The 18,446-nt window shown below is 40.0% G+C and overlaps 1 protein-coding gene across 4 annotated transcripts in view; it reads right to left on the minus strand.

The window, feature by feature from the left end:
- Myo1b (myosin IB) overlaps positions 1-18,446 on the minus strand; it is a 172,214-nt gene that overhangs the window by 117,996 nt on the left and 35,772 nt on the right. For all 4 annotated transcript variants that reach the window (XM_027924982.3, XM_027924981.2, XM_027924984.3 and 1 more), the window contains exon 3: positions 3,407-3,522. In XM_027924982.3, coding sequence (XP_027780783.1) covers positions 3,407-3,522 — 116 coding nt within the window. The remainder of the gene's footprint in view (positions 1-3,406; positions 3,523-18,446) is intronic.

The raw sequence follows: 18,446 nt of genomic DNA on the forward strand, positions 1-18,446 counted from the left end.
CAGCTCTCCCATTTACACTCCAAGTCCTATTCCACAGAGTCTTACTGACCTCTTCCCAAATTCCAGGGCTACCAACACCCTGTGAGCAAATGCTGACTCCACAGGTGAGGCTGACATCAGTCAGATAATCCCTCCAGCAAATGCTACACTCTGACAGATCTGCGTCAGCAGGGCAGAGGTGAGGGAAGGTTCTTCCCAGAGCAGGTTTGAAGCCATCTGAGCTCTGATGGAAGAGCAGCAGCTGCTTTGGAGCAGAAGACAGGAAAAGCCTTCCAGACAGGAGACCCAGAAGGCAGAGACACTGTGGTGAGGGGGCATGTGTGAGGCTGAGCACTAGAAGAGTGAAGGAAGATGGAGACCAGAGTGACATGAAGCTGACAAATTTCGATGCATTAGGTGCAATTTTACCTTGCTCACAATGTACAATGTGCTGCAGGCCACGGTACAGAGCTTATCTTTGTCCTCAATACAATGAGAATTCATTTTATTTTACTGCTGGTGACAGTTTTCTTTGGAAGGTGTACCAGGGTAGACCTGCCACTTTGCCTCTTATAGGAATCTTTCAAGGCAGAAATAAAAAGTAGTTCCAAAGCATGAACTACTTTTTTTCTAGACTAGACATCTATTACACATCTAAACATCCCTAAACTGGAGATTTGAGCTGCAAATGAAGTATGGTTTGTGGATTAGACTCTGAGAGTAAACTGAGGCATAGTCAGTTTCCTTGGAGGAACTGGGGTGCAGAAGCATAGGCAACCCAAGCATAGAGGAATGTAAGCACACAGCACATGGCCCTGCCATGAAAATCTCAAGAGCCCACTTTCAGATTTACACCCAAGCTCCACTCCCATCTGCTATGTGGCTTTAGATAAATTACTTGGTCTTTCGGTAACAATTTCTCCATTTGTAATAGCATCTACCTCACAGGATTATTTTCAGTGAAATAAGTTAAAATACATGGAGGATAGTAGGGTAGTAGCTTTACATAGCAAATATTCAATAAATGCCACAATTACTACTATTATTTATTATTATTATAAAGGATTGTGATATGCAGTAAGCAGTTAAATAAGGGGGGAAAACTATAAATATACATCTGAGACAACATGCAGCATGTTCTCAAATTTGAACTGCATAAGAATTACCCAGAAAGCTTGCGGAAAATGTAGGTTCCTCACTTGTCAGAGTTAAGGCCCAGGAAACTGTAGTTTCCATGAGTCCCCGGGGGATTCTGACATTGTTACTCCAACCAACATACTCTAAGAAACATGGCCTCAACATGTGAAATTTAAAATAAGTGTTCAGACATCAAATAAGATGTTTCATTGCAAGATTCGAATAATAGGGATGACTTTATAAAGCTAATTTTCAGATTTTTTTTTTTAAGGCACGATGGGACTTGCAAAATCTACTTATAGAAAAAAATCTGAATAATCAGAATCCATTTGATCTGTAAAACATATAGCACTCAGTTTTTAATAACCATTTTCGTATATTACTTAAATCTTTACTTCCAAATCTAAATATCTCTCAGTGCTACATTATTAAGAGAAAATAAAAGAAACATCTACATAGTAGGGTGTGTGTGTGTGTGTGTGTGTGTGTGTGTATGTGTGTGTGTATTGCTTAATCATGAGACCTTGTTTTTTAATTAAAAGTAACAAAGTCAATTTTAATCACACAGGAAAAGGAAAACTCTTTCTGCTAAGATACAACTAAGATTTTCTGCAGGTTTTCATGTTCATCCAGGGTTTCTCAGCCTCAGCACAACTGACACTGTGAACAGATAATTCTGTATTGTGGGGGCTACAGTGTGCCCTGCAGGATGTTCAGCATCCCTAACCTCCACCCATGAGCAGCACCTTCCATCCTCAGTGTGAAAAGCAAAAATGTCTCCAGACATTGTCAAGTAGCCTCAGGACCAAAATCAGCCCTGCTTAAAAACTACTGCTTTCACTATAAAGACTCTGAAGGATGTCAGTTTAACCATTTTCAAATGCCATTCCAGGTTCTCAAGGACCAATCACTCCTTTCCCCAATCGAGACATCTTCACAACATTTCCTCTTCAACATTTACACACACATGCATTTATATGTATTTCATGACATCATGGAGTTGTTTTCAACATGCCGTCTATTTTCAGGGAGAAAGGAAGATGCCATTACTAAAGGTAATAATGGTGATAATAATACCCTTGGAGACACTTGACCCTTCTCAAGGCAGTTTGGAATACACTAGTCCCAGCCCAGTATTCAGCAGCAGGTCCCAAATATTTTAAATCCACATTGAACAGTTTATCACAGAAAAGTGTTGTCTTCCAACACATCTCTGCAAGTCACCCTGGGTCACTTGAAGCGACTGATAACAGCAAGAACATAATTCTTTACAACACCTGCAGAGGAGGGGGTAGGAAATGTTTCTGCCCAAGTAACAGCAAGAAGCCTGAGGCTCTCCATTCATTCCACAACTTGGCCCAACTTGGCATCTTGCTCTTTCATGTTCTTTCCACTAAGTTGTGGATATGTTCACCAAAAACAGTGAACAGATTCCTCTTGGAAATCAGTAAGTGTACATTACTTTAGAAATAAAAAGATTAAGATATTGTTCGTGATGATTTTTGAGGATTCTCCTTCTAACTCTCTGTGAGACATTTTTATTTGAGGAATCAAAAGTTCTAGGATCTAAAAATGCACTTCTGCCGCTGAATCCACCAAGTCTAAGAATACTTCCCTTAGGGTTATTTTTCAGTCATTCAAACTAGAAGAAAAAACTTGAGTGGTAAAAACTGACAGAATCATTTCAACATCTCTTAAGCAAGTCAATGAAGAACTCACTTTGAAAGAACAGACAAAAGGAATCTACTGGCTTTATGAAGGAACTGTGTATACCCTCAAACCACCTCTTCAGAAAACTCACACAGGTGACTAACTCAGAGAAGAAAAGCCAGTGGCCTATTCCATGAAGCTGGTGAACAACATCCTTGAAGTTCATTACCATCTGAAGATACTGTTTGGCCCTTTTATCCAAATATCATCACACAACCCAACACTTGGGATCTGCCTTGACCCCCTCCCCCCCCAAAAAAAAAAGATTTAAAAACTGCTGCTTGGGTTCTCTTAATAAACAATGCACATTCCAGTCTTATTTGCAAAACTAATTACCAGCAGCTGCTGCTACTTACACAGAATTTTTAACAGAAAATATTTTACATACTCAAGTATTCTGCCTTTTTAAAAAAATTTAAAATAAGGCATAACTACTAACTTCTACATTCCTTTAACTGGTCTAAAAAGAAAAAAATGATAAAATCATTTCCCTGAGACTCAAAGGAGACAGCTGCACACATCTGTCAACTACACATCTCGGCATTAAAAGAGAAATTTAGTGCTTTAACACCATACTTACATGTGTGGGCTCAGTTCATAAAAATTTCTATTTCTGTAATCTTCCACTTTCTCTGGAGAATAAATGGGCAAGGATCGGTAGGGGTTAACAGATATAACCACACTTCCAATATATGTCTGTAAAAGAAAGAATAAAATATTTGGATAAGTACACAGATGCATTCTAACATTTTAAAGTTTACTGTTATTTGAGTCTATCCTTTTATAACCAATATTCTACTGTTTCACCATTGATTTTTGTTTTGAGTTTTGGGTTTGTTTTGGGGTTTTTTTGTTGTTGTTGTTGGGTTTTTTTGTTGTTGTTGTTTTGTTTTGTTTTTGGTACCAGGGATTGAACTCAGGGGTACTCAACCACTGAGCCACATCCCTAGCCCTATTCTTTTGTATTTTATTTAGAGAGAGGGTCTCATTGAGTTGCTCAGCGCCTCACCATTGCTGAGGCTGGCTTTGAACTCGCAATCCTTCTACCTCAGCCTCCCGAGCTGCTGGGATTACAAGTGTGCGCCACCATGGCTCAGCTCACATTTTAAGAACACTCTGAATCTCTGAAGATGGATGGTCAGTAATGTTTGTCCATTTTGCATTATTTATGGAAAGGATAGACTTATAGGTTTAAAAATACCTTTCAAAATAAATCTCTATATCAATTTATGATTCTGGAAAAGTGCTCTCCAAAGCCCTTGCCATGCCTGCCACAATTTTCATCACCAACAACTGCTAACTATAAGCAAGAGCCATGCCTTGACAGTGGGAAGCTGGTGTTCCCCTTCTTTTTCATCCTCCTGTTTCAAGCACTGGTGACCCAAGTTTCCCCTCCTCCCAATCCGCTCCCACACCCATAACTAACCAACAGGGTCCTCCCTTCCACACTGCCCTGTAAGCTTGTCAGTCTCTACAGTGGGCTCAGACAACAGACAATTCAGTATTAGAGTCACAGTTTTCCCTGGGAGATGTGAACAACATAATTTCATATTATACCTAATGTACTGCAATACGGGAATATAAGCCTAGAATTTAAATGTACTTTTCAAAGGAAAGTAGGTTTAATGTCAAATTTACATGCAATGTGAAATTTAAATATTCTGAGAGATCAGTGCAGTATTTTAACAGACACAAGCAAACCAGAACACTATTTATCTTCCTTTCTCCTTCAAACTTAAATTCCTGGCAATGCAAGGTAGAATTTGGTCTAGTTCATTCTGTACAAGGCCTAGCAGAATGTCACAAGCAAGCCACCTACCAGGAAGCTCATCCTGGCAGTTCCACTTTCCTTTGTTTCAACATCATAAAGATAGTAGGAGGGGAAAAGATGCAATAAACGATACGCTTGATGAAGTTTTTGAAAAGCAAAAGAAAGAAGAGGAGGGTGGGGGGCTCAACTCCAACTTCCCCACCTCGCAGAGCAGGTTTACCAACAAGTCTTTCCACTATTGCCACCACTGGGATTCTAGGAAATGGAAATTAAACAAAATAGAAAACAAAGAAACTGTAGAAAAGTTCTGCTGAATTTTTGGAGCCTGGGTCACAATGATTTTTTGTTAGAGTCCCCCCAAACCTGAAGAACACAACATGCTTCCATCCTATGAGAACATATTCTTGGCAAGAACAGACAAAACTGCTGTTGTAAGGCAAAGTTTGTTCCCATGCAATGTTTTGTATTTACTTCTGACATTCTGTCATTAGGAACCATGAAAACAGAGGATGACCCCAAGTTTCCTAATTGACTGCATTTAATGAAACATTTCTGAAAAGTGAATGGTCCCCTCATATTCCAACCCTCCTGGACAGGTAGATGGGAAATGCTTAAGACAGAGTAACCATCTTAATAGCTTCTAAAACATCAGATTTAGTTAACTGGTAGATATTAAAGGAACATTAGCTATTCCTTTAATATCTATTGACTAAAAGATGAGCCTTTAAAAAAAAAATTTTTTTAGTTGTAGATGGACATAATACCTTTATTTTATTTATTTATTTTTATGTGGTGCTGAGAATTGAACCCAGTGCCTCATGGGTGCTAGGCAAGCACTCTACCACTGAGGTACACTCCCAGCCTCAAGACAAGACTTTTTAGATTAAAAAAAGTACTTGAATCCTTCCCCTTTTGTTAAAAAAAAAAAAAGTAATTTTTTTGATTGCAGTCATTTTTAAAATCTATAGATTTTATGTTAGCAGAGAAACCGATTACTGACTTGCTATTTAAAACCAAACCTCACAGTGGCTAAATTCTTAATAAAAATCTGCCTCTGTGGCATTCTTGCATACAGAACAAACTCGGCTGCTTCAAAAGCAAACTCAAAAGCCATGTGATAAAGTCCAGATTTCTTTCTGTTATTTGTGACTTTTATACATACTTTATGTGCTCCTCCCCACAGCTGTTCCCCTACCACCTAGAATAGGATTTGGTCCATTGTTGATGTCTAATAATTATTGGTTAACTGAATGACTGATTTGCACCAGCACAGTCATTATTAAGAAAGTCAGTGGTTCAAGGCACTGACTCTCATATAATTATTCTTATGTTGGAATATCAAATCAAATTCACTATATACTCGCCCATTATTTTATGAAGCCTTTATGTCCTGCATTGTCCTTCAACAAATCCTTAAACTATATCCTTTCCTCTGGGGTTTCCTTTCCTACTGTGGTAGACTATTTGTAAAAATGTCCAGAAAAATGCCTTCCATCCCTATATGCATGCTCCCTACAAATCATGACTTTGTCACTCTTTCTATTAAGTTGTAGAATTTATTTGCTCACCCTGAATCTGGACTTGTCCATGTGACTTGATTTGATCAAACAAACATTAAACCAATGAAACCCAAGCAGAGGCTTGAAGCACAACTGTGTAGTAGAGTATGCCCCTCCCCCTTGGTTTTGATAATCTTGGCTAGAGGCCAATGATGTGAATGAGCTTGAGGACCAGAGGACAGGTGAAGAGCCAAGGCACCCTGCCCTCAGCCTGCCAGCTCATAGACATATTAGTGAGGCCCTCCTAAACCACCTTGCCCCAATGGGGCTACCAGATACCAAAAGTCAATAAGGTGATCCTAGAAGAGACCAGCAGAAGTCATAAAAGCTGAACTCAGTTTACCCAGAGAATTATGAGCAAATAATTAGTTGTTTAAGGCCATTAATTTCTGAGACTTATTTGTTACATAGTAACAATAACTGATAACACCTGCATGGCTCACCAAACCAAAAAAAGGGCCAAGCAGGACAAGCCTTAACAATCCAAATAAGCAAACGTTAAAAGAAACTGCACTCTCTCTCCATTCCACTCCCTGTGTATGGTCCAGGTATGTAACTTCTAGCTTGAACTCCCAGGACACCTGTTCTTCCTCTTTATGGGTTTCTTCTTTGAGAGTTCCATTTGCATGAGCTAAAATTTAAATATTCCCATGTGTGTCCGTAGAATAATTCAAACATTCACAATCACAACCATCCTTCCTCTAAGACACAGAAAGACATTCCTGAGAGTGATGGGCTGGGTGGGGGTTAAAGTCCACTGCAGTTTTAGGCAGCCACATTGAAGGAACTGTAGTACCAGATTAAATCTTTTCAGGGATCAGAATAATAGTGAGTGACAGTTCATTTCTATATCAATAAACATCTGGACTTACAAATGATATCACCAGCATTTTCTTACTGCACCATGCTCTAAAAAGGACAGTAAACAGATTCCTGATTAAGTACCCAGCCTGTCACCTCCATGCTCCTGAACCTCAGCACCAGCAGCCCTCAGGAGTGACCATACCCCAAAACATGACCATGACCATCCCACTGCCCTGTGGGACCAGCCTCTAACATCTAGGATCAGGGAAGGGGAAGTGAAGAGAAGAGAACAAGAAGCAAAGGTGAGAGAAAGAGGAAAAGAAAAGTCCTCTCTCTCCATAAAAGGCACGTTCAAATAGCAGGTTGTTTTTCACTTCTCAAGGGCAGACATTAAATCCAGAATGTACAAACATTCCTAAGTCAAAACCATCTCCATCTTCATATTTCAAGGATCTCTAGCCCTCCAAACAGACGCCCTCTGAATAACCAAACAATACTTGAGTTTTCCCACTGTGATTAGTACAAGTGACGTCTTTCCTGGAGGACCTTCAACCCAGCAACTCTCCCTCTACAGAGCACAATTCAGAACCCAAAAGAAAGACCCGGAGCACTCAAAACTTGTAACCTAAAGGCCTGCGTGGAATTCTGTAAGAGAGTTCTTCCAAACTCAGTCTGCAGAAGCTCTGTATCAAGGGGCTCAGGAAGGCCTGTGTATTTTATAATGAGTTCCCAGATAAACCAATGCAGCACCAGGATTGAAAATCAATGCTCTCACCTTTAGTGCTCCCAGGACCAGCTTTTACTGGTCTTTCAATTGCAACAACCATGACTGTGCCTCTCTTAACCCATTTCATATCTCACCTTCCCCTTTAAATATCCTCAGATAATTAACTCTGAAAACATTTTGAAAAGAAAAGAAAAACCCTTCTAGTCCTACTTCCATTTCAGCCACATTTCTAATTGGTACATGGTATCTCAGCACATGACAGGAAAAGAGTAGTTCATGTATAGATTGGGAGACCAAAATGTACCACCCTGTAGCAGTGTATTTCAAATGTTTGATGATGACTCATTGCAAGACACAAAATTTGGGAGCTGGGATTGTGGCTCAGTGATAGAGTACTCACCTAGCACATGTGAGGCACAGATTCAAACCTCAACACCACATAAAAATAAATAAATAAAAATAATAGAAGATGGAGTTTTAAAAAAAAGAAAATTTTCATCACAACCAAGTATGTGTGTATGTACCTAATTATACAGACACACACAACTCTATATGAGATAAAAACTTCACAAAACCCAAATACCCTTAATATATGCAATGCAATGACTTTTTTTTGTTGTTGTTTAATTCTATTCATTACAACACTTTTTTAAAATTGCTGGTCCTAACCCACTAAATGGTTTCCATGAGCCAGTAATGGAATGAAACTTGCAGTTTAAAAAATAGTGCTGCAAGAATATTCCCCTTAACCTTTCTTTTAGTTACTGATTCCCTTGAAATACCAACAAAAGCCATGAATCTTCTCTTTTTTTAAAAAAAAAAAAAAAAGCACACTTGTATAACCTGCATGTCAAGTTCGCACACAGTTGATAAACAGGTTAAGAATTCCCACCTCAAGGGAAAAAACAAAAGTCACTGATAGAAAAGGGAAAGATGTCAAAAAAGAAAGAAAAGAAAAGAAATGATCCTGATAATTCTAAAACCATAAAATGTTTACAGTAAGTAAGACCCAAATGCCAGGCTCTGCCAGCCCTGAGAGTGTGTTATCACTTTGAATCAGAACAGTATTCAGATTCAACAGCCAAAGGGAAAGAAAGTAGCCTGGTTTTGACTACAAGGATACATACATTTTGGAATTACATTTAACCAAAAACTTTAAAAGTGAAGCGCAGCTTTAATATTTTGAGTCTCAATAACATGGAACAGTTCTCCACAAGGCCACATAAATAAAACATCAGTACACACAGAGAAGTCAGAATGGTGTCACAACTTTTAAACCACAGTTCTTCCCAGCGAGGATTAAAATCTTCAGAAACTCTACTGCCTCAAAGTGGACATTTCAATTGCCCATATGAATTTTAAAATAAAATTATTACTAAACCATAAAATACAAAGGAAGAAATCAACCATAACCTGTGTGCACCATGAAAAGAAGTCTGATGCTTTTTCAAAGATGAAATTTTTCCAAAACAATTTTTTAAGGCCCTGCTTTGCTGGGGCTTTAACTAGGCATCCCATCTGCATATCTACTCAGTTTTCTTATTTTCTTCAGAATGAATTTTAACTATTTGTTCACATGTATCTGGAGTTCTTTAAAACTCATCTCTAGGGACTGGGGTTGTGGTTCAGTGGTAGAGCGCTTGCCTAGCACGTGTGAGGCACTGGGTTCAATCTTCAGCACCACATAAAAATAAATAAATAAAATAAAGGTATTTAAAAAAAAAAACTCAACTCTACACCTACACCTATTAAAGTGCTGACAAATAATCTATAGTTATGCACCTTTTAACCAAATTATTCCTAAACCCATACAATATAGTTATGAACTTTCTCTTAATCTTAATGTCCTTAACAATGTAGCATCAAGGACACATTAACTAGCAGAAGTGTATTCAGACAAGGAGCCAATTATCAGTTCCTTTTCATCAGAGCATGCAATCCAAGCTGGTGGTTAGGCTTAGAAGGCTCTGGCAAAAAGTGGTCTAAAAGGAGCCCCTAATCCCAGGAAACCTGGGCTACACAAAACATCTTTGTTATGGTTTGGACACAACATGTCCCCCAAAAGCTCATGTGTGAGATAATCCAAGAACACTCAGAGGGGAACAGATTAGACTGAGGAACAACTTTGATCCACTCATATGGATTAACGTGGTGGTAGCCGTAAGCAGGTAGAGTGTGGCTGGAGGAGGTAGGTCACAGGGGTGGCATGCCTGTGAGTATATATTTTCTCTCTGCGGACGGGAGCTCTGTCTCTCTGCTTCTTGACTGTCATATCCTGAATTGCTTTCCTATGCCATGCCCTTCTGCCATGATGTTCTGCCTCACCTTGGGCCCAGAGCAAAAGAGTCAGCCATCTATGCACTGAGACCTCTGAAACCACAAGCCCCGAATAAACTTTCCCTTCTCTAAATTGCTTTTATCAGGTCTTTGGGTCATAGTAACTAAAAAGCTGACTTAGTCTTCAACCTTCGTATACTGAAGTGCTACTCTGATGTCCAGAAACCAGACCCCCTGAGGGGTGATGAAATTCTCAGACCTCCAGGAAGGGGTAAAAAGAAAAAAGGAAACAATCTTCTATTGCAGAGGAAACTTTTCATCTCAACAGAAAAGATTCCATCATAATCATCCCTTAACATCAGAGAAGGAAATCAGGAAAGAGGCAACAAAACAGGCAATTTATCTACATACCTTACGTAATTCGGTCATATAATCTAAAATGAATGAAAGAAATATTAAAGAAGGTATGGGAGTCTCCTAAGTCTGAATCTCTAAATCATGCTACTTTCACCTCTATAATAGTAACAGCTCAAATGCAGGATGTCTCAGATCTTAGGAAAAAATTACCCATCACATAGCTGCACAATCAAACTGATCCCTAGACTGAGTTTGGGCTACAACCATTTAGCAAGCAAGCAACAAACTTATTAACAGCTCACTTTATGAAACCATCATGTTAGACATAATGAGAAATAAAAGAATGTCCCGTGGTCTGTGCACCTGAGGGGTTCACAACATACCTAAACAGATGAGTCTTTTAGACAGAAAAACAAGTCTAAAAATTAACTACTCTAGCCACTGCAGCAGATGAAAAAGGAATTAAGTGATTCTTGCTAAATGAGTCATGAGTCTTCTTATCTTACTGTCTAAATGAATGCTCTGGGTTTAAATGAAGGGCAAGCCCCTATGAACTGCAGGAGCCCCTGAGGGCTCTAGGGAAGGCAGGGAACCCAAGTAGATCTTGAAACCTATCAGCAAGATACAAGAAAAATGGGGCTCAAGAGTGAGTATGAGCTCAGCTCTAACATGATACAGATAACACAAAGTTTCCCCAAAGAGTGGCATATGAAATTTTAGGTTTAAGGTGACAGTTGAAACACCTCCTTTTTCTTTTATTTTCTTTTTAAATTTTGCTAACATTGTCTGTTTCAAATTTATTTTTTAAGGTATGAACTGCCAGGGACTCAAACAGATAGGTGTACACCCATGATCACATCAGCATTATTCACAATAGGCACGAGAGACCCAAATGCTCATCAACAGAAGAATGGAAAAACAAAATGTGGATGATACATACAATGGAACATTATTCAGTCTTAAAAAGGAAGGAAATTCTGACACCTACTACAAATGGATTAAAACATGGACAGAGGCACAAAGGCCAACCCAAGTACATTACAGGGACAGGAAATTGAACAGCTTCAGCCATCCTGTGAGTAATTAAGACTGGGATCAGATCACCAGCACTTTAAAGAAAATAAAAAACAAATAATTTTTTTAAAAAGACTGGGGCCAGATTGTAGCAAGTCTAATTTCAAGGGGAGAAGTTTAAGAGCAGTTTTGAAGTGAAAAATCAGTGTTTGCTGAGGGGTCAGATGGTGACACTGGCTGAATTTGAACCAGACCACCCTGACTTAAGTATTTGAATTTCTAACTCAGATTCTATGTCACACCCTATTAGTTATGCTTCTCATCTATCTGGAATAGTGTATAAACTATGGCTCCATATTATCCAGCAAGTTTTTTAGTTTTGTGTGAAACTGGACCCATTATTTAACTTCTCCACACCCCTATGTCTTTCCTCATCTGTTCAGAAATAATGCCATTAATTCCTCCCTCATCCAACTCTGAGGGCGGAAAGAGACTGTGTCGAAGCACTAAACACCACACATTCTCTAATCACAGCTTATTACAATTACATAAATTCAGGTTGGCTTTCCTGGAATCTATTGGCCTCAGCGAAACAGTCAAGTCAGGAACTCGAATACCTATACAAAAAAAATGTTAATATATCTACTAAACTCATTAATAAGTCTAACCTACAATGCCAAAGTCTCGAAGACTCTTATAAAACAGTGTTGGTGTATAGGAAACCGATGGTCAGATGAGCACATGAGCTATGTCTTAATGAAACTAATATCAAAATTCTAGAATCCCAAGAAAATAACTATGTGAGACAAGCTGGTAGGAATCTTGGGCAATGACAACAAACTAGCTTCTTCATGGTGAGGAATCTACCCTTTTCTGGGGACTCGGATCCTGGGAATTTGATCGCAAGATAAGAAAATCAAATTTAGGGGTATAGCTCAGTTGGCAAAGTGCTTCCCTCACAATCACAAGGCCCTGGGTTCAATAATCCCCAGCACCACCCAAAAAAAAAAAAAAAAAAACTTATATACTGCAGTATATCTGTGAGACTTCCCAAATTCCCTTGAAGAGGGCATTTGTCTTTTGGTTTAAGATATAGTATGATCTACCAAAGCACTTTGGTTGTTTTTACACAGTTCAAAATTGTCCAAAATGGCCTAGATGAAAATTATAAGTATAAGGTCAATAACAGATTTAAGTATCTTTCTGAGACTTATAATTTTAAAAAAAAATGTAATTTAGTGTGAACACTGACTTCTCTGGCCTCAGAAGCACATTTATGAGATATAAATAGCCCACTTGTACAGGGGAAGAAACCGGAGGTACCGAAATGAAATGAATCACCCTTACAATGAGCAGAGTTTCATCCAAAGCTCTACTTCAAAGTTTGTGATGCCAGGAAACAGAACTGTGAAAGAAACAGTTCTTTCACCTGCTGGGCACAGAGATGCACACCCAGGAACCCTTGAAACCTATCAGCAAGGTACAAGAAATGTGGGGCTCAAGAGTGAGTATGAGCTCAGCTCTAACATCAATGTGCCTTGTCCCCTGTGTGTGCTCCTGCTGCTTTCGCCAGCTGGTCTTCTCACCTACTCCACAGCCAGTCTAATTCGAAGAGTCTAACTTACAGTCTGCTGGTGCATGGCCCATCACGGCTCTCCTGATGTCACCACTGCCAGCATCTTGCTTCTGTTGACATTTTATTTTTTCAGTATTTCTCTGGAGAAAGAATCTATCCCTGTTCATCTTTTTATCCAGGCTGTGCCTTCAATCACTGGCCTCAGATCAGAAACCCGTGAATAGACCAAGAGGTCTTGCAAACTGTGGCTGCAAAAGACATCACCAGGCACTGTGGTCTAGTCTAAGATAGGCCTACACTACCATCATATTATAATCTTTTCTTCCTGGGCTTCCAGTCATTTCAGACTATAAATTAAAGGACTATATATGAGCTCGATGCCACACTGAAATGTCAGCTAAAAATATTTCCCCAGGCAGTCTTTATTTTAGAGCAGGATAATATAACACTGCTATATCTTTACTGAGACAAACTCTGTAATGAGACAAATATTTTCCATACATATACCCTTCTCCAGACATAATACAGCTCTTTACTAAAGTACTGAGTGATCCTGGTTTTAGATATATTACTTGCTACCAGTCTGAAAAATGTGGTTAACTGAGAGCAGCAATACAATAAAAATGAAATCTGTATAATGAATAACAGAAAAGAAGGGAGAGTAGGAGGCCCAGAGGGAAATGAAGAAAGAGAAAGGCTCTTGCTATGGTTTACTAGTGGTGTGGTTGTCCCCTGGTGCTGGAAGCCTGGTCTAGGATGTGGCAGTATTGAGATGGTAGAAATTAAGAGATGGGCCCAGAAGGAAGTACTCAGGTCATTGGGGGCATCACCCTTAGAAGAAATGTAGGTTAGCTCCTTTTGAGAGAGGGCTGTCATAAAATGAGTGACTCTGGCCCATGAATCGCTGTTTTCCTGCCTCACCATATGATTTCTTCTGTGTACAGCCATGATGTCCCCTTCTGTTTCTCTGCCAAACTGGGATACAGTCAGGAGACTCTCACCAGGACACCAGCAGCATGCTGTTTGGACCCTCCAGCCACCAGGATCATGAGCCAAATAAAAACCTCTTTACTCACTTTAGAAATACCCAGCCTCAGGTACAGTTAGCAACAGAAAATGGGCTAAGACAAATCTAACAAAAGAAAATCTCCATGTCTAAAACCTCAGAGAAAACCCATTGTGGTTTTCCAAGCTTTTTAGATAGTCATGGCACCTATAACATACACCACTCCTACTATGTGTCAGGCCTTGGACTAAGACGCCCCTTCATCTCCACCACGACTCCACAGGTCAGCATCACAACACCTATTTTATAGATGAGAGAACTTCAGCAATTTACAGTGGTCCCAGTGGCTGGGGGTGGCCAGCATGCAAACCTAACTCTCTCAGCCCAAAGCCCAGGCCTCTCCCAAGATGCCACATGATGGCTCACCCTTCACCTCCTCCAAAGCACAGTTTAATAGACAAAATATCTTCTCTTTAAAAGTCAAGATTACCATCAGGCTTGGTGGCACACACCTGTAATCCCAGTGACTTGGGAGGCTGAGGCAGGAGGATCATGAGTTCAAAGCCAGCCTCAGCAATGGCGAGGCACTAACCAACTCAGTGAGATCTTTAAATAAAATACAAAATAGAGCTGGGGATTTGGCTCAGTGGTCCAGGGCCCCTGAGTTCAAACACTGGTACCCAAAAGCAAAAAAAAAGTACAGATAGCTGAAACAGATGCATACATATGTATGGAGGGGAAAGTTACACCAGCCACAAAACTGGCTACATGCTCCTCTTCCTCCTCTACCTTGTGCGCTCATTAAGGTAAAGGACCATGCACCCAGCATCACAGTGATTGGGATAAAAATATTATTCCCCAAGATCTTCTCCCACCTTCCCAAGGGGCTGGGGGTGGGGGATGATCCTTCTAGTTGCTAACACTTTCTTTTGACTTTATAAGCCAGCATCATGTAATGATCATCTGTAACTTGAGAACCAAACGTACTTGTTCCATGTCACTACACTGTTGAGGGCTAACTCAACACAAGGCAGGAATCCTGAATGTCACCTCCAACATTCATCCAGGTCATTTAGAGGCTGCCTTGTTCCAAAGCTAATACATAATTCAATATAATACCCAATTATTTAGACAACTGAAAAGATTTTCATATTAATGATGTCAAGTCAACAGGACTATCATCAACAACACGAACTCTGCAGTCAGACTTCCTGGGTATAAATCCTAGCTCCACCTCCTACTTACTGTGTAACCTTGGGGCAAGTTTCTTAGCCTCTCTGAGCCTCAGTTTGCTCATATATAAAATTAAGATAATTTTTAAAACTAGAGCACTCTATGAGAAATAAATTAACTAAAACATGAAAGGGCTCAAAAGAGCATCTGGTGCCAGCAAAGGCGTATTAAATGTTTACTGTTATCCTTTATCATTTTACCAATGAGAAACCAGTTTAGAGACATTCCCCAGGTCTCAAACATAACAGATGGCAGCTCCAGAACTGGAGCTGCTCCTCCCCACTATTTCCAACAAAAGACACTTCTATAGCTGATGTGAGGGCTTTATTTCCTCCAGATTGAACTTCAGGTATGGCTTCAACCAGAATATTTAAATTAACATAATATAAATATTACACAAATATTTCACATACTCTATAGGGCTTGCAAGATGAAAGAACTAAGGTTGGTAAATAACTGATAAATGCATATCAACTTAAATTATAAGAGGAAGAAAATTTCCAGTCACCAAAGGTTGATGAGAAAGCCTGCCTGAGTTGAAACTGAGAAGTTATTATCAAAAATGACTGTTATTATAAAAGTGTCCAGGAGATGGATTGTGCTCAGAAATTAGACACAATATTTCTCTTCGAATTCCTAATTTACTGTTCTCTACCAGCTCTATCTAGCCTTGTAATGTTGTGTCTCCATCCCAAACACCAAAGCCATATTCATGAAAACACACACAGTTTGTTCTCCTGTGTGCTTGGGTCTACCTCTTCAAGGAGCTGAGTGCTGCTGGTGGCACTGGGATCCCACACAGTCACACCCACGCCCTTCATGACAATGAGTCCTACAGACCTCCTTTCTTCCCTGCTGGGTCTAGGTAGGAATGGAGGTAGCATTAAAGGCTGCCCTTATATTTCACTCAAACCTTGGTGGATCTAGATTCTCTGCAGGAAAAAAAAAAAAAAAACCTCCTCCTATTTCCAACTGTAAAACAGGAAAATTAGTCTTTAATCAAACAAATATAATGTGGAAGATCACCCCCCATACTCTATGTACCACTGTTACTTCTGGGAATGGGATAAGAGTACTATTGGAAGAAAATTCATTTTCATGCAATGTATGCCTGCAACATTTGAAATTTTTTTTCAAAAGGCTTTGTTACTTTTCTATTTTCCCCCCCTTCTTAAGAGCTGGGGCTGGGGCTCAGCGGTAGTGCACTTGCCTGGCATATGTGAGGCACTGGGTTCAATTCTCAGCACCACGTAGAAATAAATAAAGGTCTATCAACAACTAAAAAAATATTTAAAAAAAAAAAAAGACTTCTTAAAAGGGAATTTTAACATGAAAAAAAAATTGGAGAACATTTTGGGTAGTTGGAATAACACTCAGTAAGACTTTGAACTCCAGTTCTGATCTCTACCAGCAACCTCATGAGCTTAGAAAAGGTCTGAATCTCAGATGGAACTGCAGCCCCAGCCAACACCTTCATGAGTCTGATAAGACATCGTACAGAGAAACCAGTAAACTAAGTCACTAAAATTTATGGCAATTTGTTTTGCATGGGAAAAATAATCCATTTATACCAAACATAAATATTTAAATATTCCCAGGAATATGGATGTTAAACTGATACAGATTACCATGTATATAAATGAGAGGTACTTTTGAAATTTCAAATAAATATATAAATGCTAACCAGTAGTATAAAGTATATAAAGTACTTATATTTGAGTATCTTTCATAAATGTGCCTGGTCCTAGTCTCAGGGGGATTCTAATTCTAGCACTAACTTCTAAACACTAAGACAACTTTTACCAGACTTTCAAAGCAGACACTCTCACAAGGACAATTGGTTTGACACAAGCTCCTAAAATTGGGCTAATTCAGACTACATATCTGATGATCCCCAACCTGACAATTCAGACAGAAAACAAACTAAATTTATTGGTGGGCACCAAAAATACTTCTTGTCAAAGAGCAGACACCTTGGTTCTTCAGTTTCCAAATTTGCCCTGGGCCTTGTTCTTCCTAAATTGCAGCCTTCCTATTCCTGAACAGAACCGCTGTCCTGACCAGTCACCCTAAAAACAGCCGGTGTCTGGCTGGATCTCAGCTCCACCACCTCCCACAACACAATACAAGTCCACACGAAATCCTGCCACCACTGCAATCCAGCTTGCGCACTGGGGTGGGGAGGCCGGAAGAAGGTCTGACAAAGGACAGAAAGCATACAGAAAAGCAGCGCTCGGGAATGTCAGGACTGGCGTTTCCCAGCCATTGACCCCACACAGAGCCTGCCAGACCAAAAGGCATGTCCTGCAGCTGGCCCCAGCTTGAGCCACTCTCTGCCAAGAGGGAAGAACAAAAGCAAACAGCCTCTGACCCTGGGTATCACCCATCTGCCCAACCTTTCCTTTCACCTCAGCTCACCTGATCCTCCTGCACCCCAACTGAACAGCCCACAGGTCTTATTGCAAAGATCTTCTGGAACTGCTCAGATTTGGAGACTCTTGTGGGGGTCACAAATGGCTATGAACCAATTTATTTAAACAAGCATGTGAACCCACCTCAAAGCAAAGAGCAGATATTCCAGGAGCATGCATTTTACTCAAAGAAGGGTTGTGAGGTCTATAAGAGATTAAAATAAACCCATATGCATTACAGAACAGAAGAAAACTCTGAATTACTTCTGGCAGCAAAGATGTCAGCAAAACTTGCCTAGAGCAGACAGACTTCAACTATGCTCCAGATTCCCTGAAAGACCTATTTACCTCTGCCATTAGAAGTTCACCCGTGGAAATGTCTGGGAAGTGTGCCTCAGGGTGCACTTGCAGCCTAGGAGTCATGTGATGATTGCTCCCCGTGGGTCACATCCTTCAGCATGGCAGCAACATCAATGAAGCCACTTAACTTCAAAATTCCCTATCACACTAACCAGGAGTTTACAGTAAGCTTTCTCCTCAGCATCCACTGCCCTTCTCCTCCTAGTATGTTGACAGATAACTCACACAGCCCGTGTTCTTTGGAAAAGCTGACCCAAACCCAATCCTGGAGTTAGATGACATTTTGTTAAGCTACTTGGCTCATTCCTGTCATCTGGCCATGCTCATTGGATTCAGGAGAGTATGTGACTCAAGTGAGCTAATCAGAGTGAACCCCAGCACTCTGGCGTGGACTGCTACAATGGAAGCATCCACTTCCCTTTAGATAGCAGCATGCAAATGCAGAGCATGGACTGCTGCAGCTGCTTTGCCTCGAAGAAGCCTTTCTGAGGCATGAATGAAGCAACAACCATGGAGGCAAAGCAT

This window comes from Marmota flaviventris, chromosome 11 (genome assembly GCF_047511675.1).
Source record: "Marmota flaviventris isolate mMarFla1 chromosome 11, mMarFla1.hap1, whole genome shotgun sequence".
Taxonomy (NCBI): Eukaryota; Metazoa; Chordata; class Mammalia; order Rodentia; family Sciuridae; genus Marmota; species Marmota flaviventris.